Raw genomic sequence first — 13,113 nt, 5'->3', positions numbered from 1 at the left:
AGGCAGACGTTGCAGTGAGCTGAAATCTCACCACTGCACTCCAGCCTAGGTGACAGAGCAAGACTCTGTCTCAAAAAAAAAAAAAAGTAGCACCAAATGGAATTTTAATAGAAATATTATTTTGCTACACTCTTTATTGCCCTCCTAGCTAAATCAAGTTATCCAAGTTAATAAAATTTTCCACACTCAGAAATTTGGACAGGGCATTGGTGCCTGTCAGTAAACATAATAAATTAGTCTAGGATAACATATGTTTTTGTGCCTTTGTGAGTTTGAGTGATTTTGAATGAGTTTTTTTCTTTATTAATTTCAGCAGCACAGTCAGCAGCCTCCATTCACGAGTTGATTCATTAGAAAAGTCAAATACTAAGCTGATTGAAGAGGTATTGTCTAATGGATAAATGTATTTCATGGACCTAGTGTTTGTGATCCTTTTCCATTTTAAGTATGAATGCATTAAGCATACACACACACAGATGAACACAAACTCATCATTGTGGTGCAGTACTTGTAATATAGTTATAACTAATGATTATAAATTCTAGAGAAACCATATATTCTTAGGCAAATCCTCAGTTATGTGAATCTGTAAGATACAATATAGTACAATATAGTATCTATTTCTAGAGGTACCTTCTAGAAATGAGCCTCAGAGATGAAACTCACACAAACTCTTCAATATATAAGCTGTGATTCTCATTTTAAAATCTGGATGACCTGTATTTACCTAGTGAAATCACCTATAGTTAGGAATTCTTGTTAAGTGCAGCAAACCACCATGGCACATGTATACCTGTGTATCAAACCTACACATTCTGCACATGTATCCCAGAACTTAAAGTATAATAATAAAAAAAAAAAAAATTAAAAAAAAAAGAAATTCTTGTTAAAATGATACCATCCCTCTGTTTCTACTCTTCCACTAGTCAGATTACTTTTCTTCACAGGTATCACTGCATGATCATGTTGACCTTTTTTTTTTGAGACAGAGGAGTCTCACTCTGTCACCAGGCCCCAGGCTGGAGTTCAGTGGCACAATCTTGGCTTACTGCAACCTCCACCTCCAGGGTTCAAGCAATTTTCCTGCCTCAGCCTCCTGAGTAGCTGGAACTACAGGCACGCACCACCATGCCCAGCTAATTTTTTGTATTTTTTAGTAGAGGCGGGGTTTCACCATGTTGGCCTGGATGGTCTCGATCTCTTGACCTTGTGATTCGCCCGCCTCAGCATCCCAAAGTGCTGGGATTACAGGCGTGAGCCACCACACCCAGCCCCCTTTTTCCACCTTCCCATGTGTAAAACTCATCCCACATGCTGTGGTTTCTTGCGTTGTATAAGTAGCTGTCTGGTGATCCTAGAGTAAATCTGAAGCAGAACCAGAAATTTATCTCAGCTCTCTTTTTTGTAGAGTTGCTTTCTAGATGGGGTTATAAAAAAAAAATTTATTAAACCACAGAATTATTGCTACATATTTTCAGAAATATTTAGGCTTCTGTTATTTGTACTGTGAACCCTATTTTCCATGTTAACATTCTCATTTCTTTTAAAATTGGCCTAATTTTTCCAAACCAAGGAACACATGATAATTTGCATGACTGAAGTTAAGAATGCATCTTTGTTTTGATGGTTGGGCTCCTGATTGGGACCACTTTAGAGGTACTCACAAATTTGTGCCTCTTCTTGACTTTAGTAGCACTATGAAGTTCAAGTTGATCCCTGATAAAGTGTTCAGAAATGTGTTAATTGCAGACCATCATTAGGGAATGATCTCTGCTTTGCTTTCTTTTTTTTTTTTTTTTTTTTTTTATTACATTTTAGGTTTTGGGGTACATGTGAATAACATGCAAGGTTGTTGCACAGGTGCACATGTGGCAGTATGATTTGTTGCCTCCTTCCCCTTCACCTATATCTGGCATTTCTCCCCATGCTATCCCTCCCCAACTCCCCACCCCCCCCACTATCCCCCCTCCCCCCCAACAGACCCCCGTGTATAGTGCTCCCCTCCCTGTGTCCATGTGTTCTCCTTGTTCAACACCCGCCTATGAGTGAGAACATGTGGTGTTTGATTTTGTGTTCTTGTGTCAGTTTGCTGAGAATGATGTTTTCCAGGTTCATCCATGTCCCTACGAAGGATGTGAACTCCTCCTTTTTAATGGCTGCATAATATTCCATGGTGTATATGTGCCACATTTTTCCTGTCCAGTCTATCATCGATGGGCATTTGGGCTGCTTTCTTTTTTTTTTGAGATGGAGTCTCACTCTGTTGCCTAGGCTGGAGTGCAGTGGCAGATCTCAGCTCTCTGCAACCTCCACCTCCCGGGTTCAAGCAATTCTCCTGCCTCAGTCTCCTGACTAGCTGGAATTACAGGTGCACGCTAACCATGCCCGGCTAATTTTTATATTTTTAGTAGAAATGAGTTTCACTATGTTGGCCAGGCTGGTCTCGATCTCCTGACCTCATGCTTCGCTCACCTTGCCCTCCCAAAGTGCTGGGATTACAGGCATGAGCCATCATGCCCGATTTCTGCTTTGCTTTCATAGGATCTCTCTTTTCATTCTGGGTGCAGAGTCAAACCACTTAATCATTCCTGTTTAACTCATGATAAGACCTATCTCATGTTTGTCATAGTCACTTAAGTTCTTGTTACATGTGCAGATTTCATGAGGTGTCCTATTCAGTTACAACAAATATCTGTATTACATTTTCAATGATAGCACAACCTTTCCTTATACATGTTTTTATCTTTACGAAAATCTTGAAAGTTTGTTATTTAATGAATGCTTCTTTATTTACTCAGACACTTTGTATTCAGGACATAGTGTAAATCCTATAGCAAACATATATGTTTATTATAACATATATGCTTGCTTATTAAGCATAACAAATAAGCCTAATGTGTTTCAGCTATAAAAGAAAATAGTTGGAATAGTTCAAAAGGAAGTAAGAATACAATTTTTAAAATTAGTGTCTTGGGATAACAACGAGCATAGTTTTCTTATGAATGTTTCTGTGAATGTGACATTTTGCTAGTTGTAAAGATTTTATTTTCTGTTATTTATGGCCATGCAAATAACATGTAAAGCAAGTATAAGGGTGTTTAAAGTCTTTTTTCTTGCCCCTGTTCCATTATTTTTAGTTAGCAATAGCAAAGAATAACATCATTAAACTCCAAGAAGAAAATCATCAATTACGAAGTGAAAATAAATTGATTTTAATGAAAACACAGCAGCACCTAGAGGTAAGTATAGACTACTTTGAAGCAGACTGTCTTGTGTCAGAAATGACCATTTTTAGAGACTTTTGCATGAAGTAGGTATGTCTGTGCTGTATGAATAGTAGTAATTATAGAATGAAAAATTTTGTTTTCTTCCTAGGTTACCAAAGTAGATGTGGAAACTGAGCTTCAAACATATAAGCATTCTCGTCAGGGACTAGATGAAATGTATAATGAAGCCAGAAGGCAGCTTCGAGATGAATCTCAGTTACGACAGGTAGGTTATATTAAAAATTACGTTAGCAAAATCATCCTGGGAATAATTTACCCTCAAGCACCATTTAAAATCTCAGCCTTACTCTTTTTGGTGTGGTATAGCAAGCTCACCCCTTAATCCTTTCAAATTTTCTAAGCTTCCACTGTATCAATGTTTTGTTGTTTTAAGATGGAGTCTCGCTCTGTCACTTAGGCTGGAGTGCAGTGGCGTGATCTTGGCTCACTGCAGCCTCTGCCTCCTGGGTTCAAGTGATTCTTGAACCTCAGCCTCGCAAATAGCTAGGACTACAAAGCATGTGCCACCATGCCTGGCTAATTTTTGTATTTTTTCTAGGGATGGAATTTCGCTGTGTTGGCCAGGCTGGTGTTGAACTCTTGGCCTCAAGTGATTCACCTGCCTTGGCCTCCCAAAGTGTTGGCATTACAGGTATGAGCCACCGTGCCCAGCCGGTTGTTGTTTTGAGACAGAGTCTTGCTCTGTCACCTAGGCTGGAGTGCAGAGGTGCAATCTTGGTTCACTGCAGCCTCTGCCTCCCGGGTTCAAGTGATTCATGTACCTCAGCCTCCTGAGTAGCTGGGACTATCGGCATGTGCCACATGCCCAGCTAATTTTTGTATTCTTTATAGAAATGGGACTTTACCATTTTGGCCAGGCTGGTCTCAAACTCCTGGCCTCAAGTGATCTGCCTGCCTTGGCCTCCCAAAGTGCTGGGATTACAGGGGCAAGCCATTGTGCCCGGTCTGTATCAGTGGTTTTTAAACTCTAAGTTACAGTATTTGATTGTGAATGAATGAGTTGTGACCAACATTATAGAAAATGAAATAGAACAGAACAACATATTTAAATATTAGGAAAGTCATAAAGTTAACTTGAACCTTTGAAATTGTGAAATATAATGCCAACAGAAAAAATGCGAATGCACAGCTTAATGAATTATAACACAAATAACCTGTGTAACCACCACCCAGGTCAAGAAGAGAATATTGCCAGTCTTTCTATCACCTTTTCTGTATTTATGTTAATAAATTTTTTAACAAAAATTCTTTTTTTTTTTTTTTTTAAAGTGACAGGGTTTCTCCGTGTTGGTCAGGCTGGTCTTGAATTCCTGACCTCAGGTGATCTGCCCGCCTCGCCCTCCCAAAGTGCTGGAATTACAGGCATGAGCCACTGCGTCCAGTGATAAAAAATTCTTAAGAAATTAAACTGTTTTGAGTTAACTTTGGCCTTTACTTGTATAGACTGCTTCATTTCCTTTTGTGTAAGGAAAATTAATATTGAATTTGTGAAGCATGAAAATGATTAATTCTTGAACCAGTAAAAGAATAATGATTAACAGAATATAGAAAATGCTTTCATTTTAGCAAAAACTGCATTTAAAAATATTTCTTTATTTTATTTATTTATTTTTTTATTTTTGAGACAGAGTCTCACTCTGTAGCCAGGCACCAAGCAGTGCAGTGGCACAATCTCGGCTCACTGCAACCTCTGCCTCCCAGGTTCAAGCAATTCTCCTGCCTCAGCCTCCCAAGTAGCTGGGACTACAGGCGCATGCCACCACGCCCAGCTAATTTTTGTATTTTTAGTAGAGATGGGGTTTCACCGTGTTGGCCAGGATGGTCTCGATCTCTTGACCTCGTGATCCGCCCACCTTGGCCTTCCAAAGTGCTGGGATTACGGGCTTGAGCCACCGCGCCCAGCAATATTTCTTTATTTTTTGAGACAGGCTCTTACTCCATTACCCAGGCTGGAGTGCAGTGGCGTGATTTTGGCTTACTGCAACTGTTGCCTCCTGGGTTCAAGTTATCCTCTTACTTCACGCTTTCCAGTAACTGGGATTATAGGTGCACGCCACCATGCCCAGCTAAGTTTTTGTATTTTTTGGTAGAGACAGAGTTTCACCATGTTGGTCAGGCTGGTCTCGAACTCCTGACCTCAAGTGATCCACCCATTTCGGCCTCCCAAAATTCTGGGATTACAGGCATGAGCCACTGTGCCTGACCCTGCATTTCAAAATATTTATTGTGTTGTTATAGGTCCTGGTTGATTTCCTTTAATGGGCTTAAAAAGTGTAGTCTATATATTGAATGGAAAATCTTTCATAAAGTTTATTTAATTTTACATCCTGAAGTGGAACGTGAATTGAGAATATATTGAAATTGCAGGATGTGGAGAATGAGCTCGCAGTACAAGTTAGTATGAAGCATGAGATTGAACTTGCCATGAAGTTGCTGGAGAAAGATATCCATGAGAAACAAGATACTTTGATAGGTCTTCGACAACAACTAGAGGAAGTTAAAGCAATTAACATAGAGATGTATCAAAAGTTGCAGGTAAGGATTGTTCTTAATTTTTTATAAATTGAAAGTGAATATTTGTAGAAAGGTTTTGGTTTTTAAGATAAGCCCATTTTAGGCGGGTGTTGAACAATGAGAACACATGGACACAGGGAGGGGAGCACTACACACTGGGGTCTGTTGGGGGGAAATAGGGGAGGGGACAACAGGGGGTGGGGAGTTGGGGAGAGATATCATGGGGAGAAATGCCAGATATAGGTGAAGGGGAGGAAGGTAGCAAATCACAATGCCATGTGTGTACCTATGCAACAATCTTGCATGTTCTTCACATGTACCCCAAAACCTAAAATACAATACAATAAAATAAAATTAAATTAAAAAAAATGCAAAAATTAGTTGGGCATGGTAGTGCATGCCTGTAATCCCAGCTACTTGGGGAGCTGAAGCATGAGAATCACTGGAACCCGGGAGGCAGAGGTTGCAGTGAACTGAGATCGTGCCACTGTACTCCAGCCTGGGCGACAGAGCGAGATTCTGTCTCAATAAAATAATAAAATGGGCTCATTTTTTTTTTTAACTGTACCATATTAGTTATAAAGTCCAGTGTCTTTTTTTTCTAAATGAAATTTTAAGAAATATAATGAAAAAGGTATCAACAAACAAAATATAACCTAAATTGATTTTTTTAATGCTGAAAGGTTAAGAGTATGAAAATTAAATCTTTTGGGAAGGGGCCGGGTGTAGTGGCTCACGCCTGTAATCCCAGCACTTTGGGAGGCAGAGGTCGGCGGATCACCTGAGGTCAGGAGTTCAAGACCAGCCTGGCCAACATGGTGAAACCCTGTCTTTAAAAAAAAAAAAAATCTTTTGGGAAAACTCAGTTTAAACTGCAAGACGTTTTTTATGAACTTCTTTTTACAGTATAGTCCCAAGAAAGATTTAATTTCAATTGAAATGTTACACTATTATAATAGTAAATTTTCTTTCTCTTTTTTTTTTTTTTTTTTTTTGAGACAGATTCTCACTCTGTTGCCTGGGCTGGAGTGCAGGTTCAAGCCTCTCCTGCCTCAGCCTCCCTAGTAGCTGGTACTATAGGCATGCACCAATACGCCCAACTACTTTTTGTATTTTTAGTAGAGACAGGGTTTCACAGTGTTGGCCAGGCTGGTCTCGAACTCCTGACTCAGGTGTTCTGCCCACCTCAGCCTCCCAAAGTGCTGGGATTACAGGCATGAGCCACCATACCTGGCCCATAATTGTAAATTTTCTAAGATGATGTTGCTATTAAGTAGATTTGTTGCCAAAAACCCTTTACAATGTAATTAATTTGAAAAAATGTCATATTTTACAAGAATGTATGCTGTCATCTTCCAAAAATATTGAAGGGTGAGTTTTATTACATTTTATTTAAAAAATTTTTTTGTTTGCACTTTAGGTTCTGGGGAAAAAATTTTTTTTTTTTTTTTTTTTTTTTTTTTGCTTTCTGTAGAGATGAGGTCTCACTACATTGCCCAGGCTAGTCTCAAGCTATCCTTTCACCTTGGCCTCCCAAAGCACTGGGATTACAGGTGTGAGTCACTGCACCCATCCTATTAACATTTTAAATGAAGACTAATAAAGGCTGGGTGCCATGGCTTATGCCTGTAATCCTGGCACTTTGGGAGGCCAAGATGGAAGGATTGCTTGAGGCCAGGAGTTCGAACATAGTAAAACCCCATCTAAAAAAAAAAAAAAGACTAATAGCAGTGTTTTATATGGCACTATTATTTTAATGTACAAAGTAACTCTGTTCATTTAAAAGTAACAGTCCCATAGCAAAATGGTGTAAGAAACTTATAAATATTCAGGTTAAAAGATCAAAACTCTACTTGGGAGACTGAAGTTCAAGCCTAACCTGGGCAGCATAGTGAAACCCTGCCTCTTAAAAAACAGAAAAAAAAATCAAAAAACACCATAGCTTTTGTTTTTATAAATAGGGTTCTGAAGATGGCTTGAAAGAAAAAAATGAAATAATTGCCCGACTAGAAGAAAAAACCAATAAAATTACTGCAGCCATGAGGCAGCTGGAACAAAGGTACAGCATTTCCAGTCTTAGTTTCTTTTTTTCTTTTCTTCTCCCCTTTTTCTTTATTCACTTCTGACACCTGCCACAAAAACCATTAGGAAGACATAGATTAGGACATGTTTTTTGTGTAAGCACAGCAGGATTTTGCCTTTTTGTTTTGGTTGTTGCATGGAATCAAGTTGCTTTATATTAGGCTGATTCATTTGAAGTTGTCATATTGTAGATTTTTCTTAGAGGCCTAATATCAGCAGTTTCATGTGTTTCAATCAATTACATAAAACAAATACACAAATTAAGATGTCAAAAAAATTAAAAGTGAACAAACAGAGTGAGATTATCCCTGATTGATTTCCATGCATATTAATTGTCATATTCTTTGCCATTCACCATCTGTTGATCTGAAATCAAGCATTCCGAATTGGTGGTTTAGTTTTGTTTCTTTGAGCTAGGACCTTCAACCCAACTGAAGATATAATTTTGTTTAAATTGAATTGTTTTATATTGGCATTTTTCACTTTTATTGTTGGAAAATGTAATGTATTTCCATTGCCCTGTCATGTTGGTGTCAACATATGTCTTTTATCATTGCTTTCTTTGAATCTACTTATGAAAAACATAACTATTAATGCTTTATTGACATGAATATTCTTTTATTGACATCCTCTTTCTTCTTTTTTCTTTTTTGTTTTCTTTATCCCCATTTTTACATTTTGGACATCTTTATTACCTTTTTCTGTCTTTGATTTCTTTCCATTCCATTATGAAGTGACAACGATTTGTTAACTCAAACTAGGACAATTGCAATGTCATTGGTGAAATGTGCCAGCAGTGACACTCAGGACCAGTACAAGCTGGTCAAAGATATATCTTTCTGAAGACCACTTGTATTTAAACAGATTAAATGAAAAGAAAATCAACAATTTTATAATATATTAAATAGAAAGGAATCTATGCTATTAAATATTCTAAAAGGGTGTTAGGAACCCTGTACATTTTTTGGTCAGCTGCTGTGGTAATACACTGCCATAAAGCAGAGTGGGTGCACTCGGATTTCCAGACATACATTCCTCAAACCTTGTGCACAAAGGCTGATTTGAGTATTGACCCTTTGGAGGTCAGGATTTTCAAATGCAGTTTTATCTTTTTAGCTACTTTTTGATGAAAAATATAAAGATTGTTTAAAAATAACCTTTGGTTTTATACTGTGTTGGCACAGATATTTTTTTCTCATTGGCCCACTCTTTGCCCATTGGCTCCCTTACAGATTTTTACATATGCTTTAAAATAATTTATAACCCAGACTGGCCATCATCCTGTGCTTCAGCTTTTCAGTTTTCCGATTCTCCCTTGCCCTCTTCTGTGATAGCACAACTTCAAGGCCTACCTCACTCTGACTTTTATTTTCCTTTTTATAACCTTAGAGAAAAGCTTGGGTTCACCCCCAGCACCTTAATATTTTAATTTAAACTTAGATTTGGAGATAACTTAAATGTTACTCTCCTTTCCTTGGAAGCAGCATTTATACTCCCAAAATACGTGAGGGTTGCTCCATTGGTATGGTTTTAAGGAAGAAAGGAAGAGGAAGAGTTTTTAGGTTAGTTGAACTAAAATTTCTCTTGTGATTTCCTGCAAGGAGTTAATATCCTTTGAATCTTGGGAAATACTTTCTTATAAAAATATTGAAGTTAAATATAAGAAATCCTAGACGGCCAAAGAAGGCAGGGAGTGGAGCTAAGCACAGGAAAATGCAATGACTTACAAATAAAAACAGGAAAGATGAAAATCACAATGTTTTAGCTAATTTTTAATATTAAATGGTCAGGAACAAAAATGATCTCTAGAGAATGATTGCCAACTGGCACCAGATTCTTTTTGAATTTTAAACATATATGCATATGTACACACACACACATAGGTAGAGCTTTGGCATAATTTAGTAAATGCATAAAGATGCTGTAAGAAGGACTTAGCTATCATTTGGAGTAACTGCAGGTTTTTCTCCTGGCCTTGTAGCACACTTGATTCCTGGCATACACATCCTTGCATAACATATAACAGTGTGGCTTCTTCACCTAGTGTAGACATAAATTCTGTGCTTTTCTTGGTTTTGTAAAAAGGTAGTAACATACCTATTATGCTTTGAAATTTGATTCATTATCCTCTGCTTAAGTGGTAAAGGCTGTATTGCTTTGCATTGTTAATTATGAACAAGAAATAAAACAAATTTGAAGATAGTATTCTGGGCATACTACATGTTATATTGAAAAAAAAAATCACAAAACAACTTAAAGACATTGTGTGGCTCTTTCACGTTTGAGTTTGTGAGTTTTCCCCCAAACTTTGTTTTCATTTAGAAATGTTTCTATTTCCCCATTTTTCTTTTATTTGTCTTCTTCACCCTTTTACACCCTAGTTCTAGCCTCAGTTTTACCCAAAGTTGATTTGAATTACACCAGATTGCAGCAAGCAGAGAAGGCGCAAATGGAAGCTGAAGATGAGGACGAAAAATACCTACAAGAATGTCTCAGTAAATCCGACAGTCTGCAGAAACAAATCTCCCAAAAGGAGAAACAGCTGTGAGTATTTTGTTCTTAGAAACAAATACTTGTATTAACATACTGCCCCATTTTTTTGGACATAATGATAGAATACCAATATTTTATCTAATGATGCCAGCTAGATTTTAGTGTTTACTTTTTTTTTTTGAGATGGAGTTTCGCTCTTGTTACCCAGGCTGGAGTGCAATGGCGCGATCCCGGCTCACTGCAACCTCTGCCTCCCAGGTTCAGGCAGTTCTCCTGCCTCAACCTCCTGAGTAGCTGGGATTACAGGCACGCGCCACCATGCCCAGCTAATTTTTTGTATTTTTTTAGTAGAGACGGGGTTTCACCATGTTGACCAGGATGGTCTCTATCTCTTGACCTCGTGATCCACCCGCCTCGGCCTCCCAAAGTGCTGGGATTACAGGCGTGAGCCACTGCGCCTGGCCCAAGTGTTTACTTTAAAAAACAAAAAAATTAGAAAATATAATGGTGATAATACCTATGTTTTTACTCCCTTTATTGTTTACAGAGTACTTTAAACTCTGTGTTGCTGTCTTCTTGCTCTAGGAGAGTTTTATTCATTCTTCTGTTTTTTTTTTTTTTTTTCTTCTTTTGAGACGGAGTTTTGCTCTTGTTGCCCAGGCTGGAGTGCAATGGTGTGATCTTGACTCACCGCAACCTCTGCCTTCTGGGTTCAAGCGATTCTGCTCCTTCAGCCTCCTGAATAGTTGGGATTACAGGCATGCACCACCACGCCTGGCTGATTTTGTATTTTCAGTAGAGATGGGTTTTCTCCATGTTGGTCAGGCTGGTCTCAAACTCCGGACCTCAGGTGATCCGCCCGCCTCAGCCTCCCAAACTGCTGGGGTTACAGGCATGAGCCACCGCACCCGGCCTTCTTCTGTTGTTTAACATTAATCTGATGGTCATTATGTTTCTAGGTGCTGAGTATAATAGACTTTTGTAACTACAAGGAACTTATAAAAGGACATGCTATTTTCTGTGAATATACGTATATATATATTTTTTTGAGATGGAGTTTTTCTCGTCACCCAGGCTGGAGTGCAGTGGCGTAATCTCAGTTTACTGCAACCTTCGCCTTTCAGTTCAAGAGATTCTCCTGCCTCAGCCTCCTGAGTAGCTGGTATTACAGGCATGTGCCACGCTGCCCGGCTAATTTTGTATTTTTAGCAGAGATGAGGTTTCACCATGTTGCCAGGCTGGTCTCAAACTCCTGATCTCAGGTGACCTGCCTGCCTCAGCCTCCCACAGTGCTGGGATTACAGGCATGAGTCTCATGAGCCACCGTGCCCAGTCCTGATAACATTTTTTAAAATCAACTTTTTTGTTTATTTTTTTTTGTCTGAGATGGAGTCTCACTGTGTGGCCCAGGCTGGAGTGCAGTGGCACAATCTTGGCTCATTGCAACCTCTGCCTTCTGGGTTCAAGTGATACTCCTGTCTCAGCCTCCTGAGTAGCTGGGACTACAGGCTCATGCCACCACACCCAACTAATTTTTTGTATTTTTGTTTGTTTTTGAGACAGAGTCTTGCTCTGTCACCCAGACTGGAGTGCAGTGGTGCGATCTTGGCTCACTGCAACCTTCGCCTCCCAGGTTCAAGTGATTCTCCTGTCTCAGCCTCCCGAGTGGCTGAGATTACAGGCACCCACTACCACGCCTGGCTAATTTTTGTGTTTTTAGTAGAAACGGTGTTTCACCATATTGGCCAGGCTGGTCTCAAACTCCTGACCTTGTGATCTGCCTGTCTTGGCTGCCCAAAGTGCCGGGATTACAGGCATGAGCCACTGCACCCAGCCACTTTTTGTATTTTTTAGTAGAGATGAAGTTTCATCACCTTGGGCAGGCTGGTGTCATATTCCTGACCTCAGGTGATCCGCCTACTTCAGCCTCCCGAGTGTTGGGATTACAGGCACGAATCACTGTGCCTGGCCGATTTTTTTTTTTGTCTCTGATTTTTTTTAAAAAATGGGGATACATGTGAAGGCTTGTTACTAGGTAAACACATGTTATGGGGGTTTGTTGTACATATTATTTTATCATCCAGGTATTAAGCCCAGTACCCAATAGTTATTGTTTTCCTTTTACCCTCCCCCCTCAAATAGACCCCTGTATCTATTGTTTCTTTCTCTGTGGTCATGAGTTCTTATCATTTAGCTCCTGAATATTTTTTTAAAATCGTGGAAATAGGGTCTGCTATGTTGTCCAGGCTGATCTCTAACTCCTGGCCTCAAGTGATTCTCCTGCCTCAACTCTCAAAGTGTTGGGATTACAGAAGTAAGCCACCATGTCCAGCTTCTGAGAACATTTTTATTAGTACTTTATATAATCTGTATATCACCAACCAGGAAGGATGTTAGTGTATGTCATTGTGTTGACAAAAAGCAAGTTGCAGACAATATCCAAATATGATTCAATTTTTTTTTTTTTTTTTTTTTTTTGAGATGGAGTCTTGCTCTGTTGCCCAGGCTGGAGTGCTGAGGCGCGATCTTGGCTCATTGCAACCTCTACCTCCTGGGTTCAAGCGATTCTCCTGCCTCAGGCTCCCGAGTAGCTGGGACTATAGGCATGTGCCGCCACGCCTGGCTAATTTTTTTGTATTTTTATTAGAGATGGGGTTTTACCATGTTGGCCAGGCTGGTCTCAAAAAACTTCTGATCTTGTGAGCCACCTGTCTCAGCCTCCCAAAGTGCTGGGGTT

The 13,113-nt window shown here is 39.3% G+C and overlaps 1 protein-coding gene across 6 annotated transcripts in view; it reads left to right on the top strand.

Annotated features, from left to right (window-relative positions):
• Nucleotides 1–13,113, top strand: part of RUFY2 (RUN and FYVE domain containing 2) — a 59,220-nt gene that overhangs the window by 19,029 nt on the left and 27,078 nt on the right. For 4 of the 6 annotated variants that reach the window (XM_012451409.2, XM_021672819.2, XM_012451405.2 and 1 more), the window contains exons 8-13: nucleotides 314–383; nucleotides 3,138–3,239; nucleotides 3,376–3,492; nucleotides 5,655–5,822; nucleotides 7,763–7,860; nucleotides 10,308–10,427. In XM_012451409.2, the coding sequence (XP_012306832.2) occupies nucleotides 314–383; nucleotides 3,138–3,239; nucleotides 3,376–3,492; nucleotides 5,655–5,822; nucleotides 7,763–7,860; nucleotides 10,308–10,427 (675 nt within the window). Of the gene's footprint in view, nucleotides 1–313; nucleotides 384–3,137; nucleotides 3,240–3,375; nucleotides 3,493–5,654; nucleotides 5,823–7,762; nucleotides 7,861–8,617; nucleotides 10,087–10,307; nucleotides 10,428–13,113 lie in introns of those variants that run through there. The other 2 variants (XM_064374178.1, XM_064374179.1) reach the window with 2 other exon arrangements.

This window comes from Aotus nancymaae, unplaced genomic scaffold (genome assembly GCF_030222135.1).
Source record: "Aotus nancymaae isolate 86718 unplaced genomic scaffold, 86718_ANA_hifiasm-v0.15.2.pri h1tg000010l, whole genome shotgun sequence".
Taxonomy (NCBI): domain Eukaryota; kingdom Metazoa; phylum Chordata; class Mammalia; order Primates; family Aotidae; genus Aotus; species Aotus nancymaae.
This window is presented reverse-complemented; position numbering and strand designations above follow the sequence as displayed.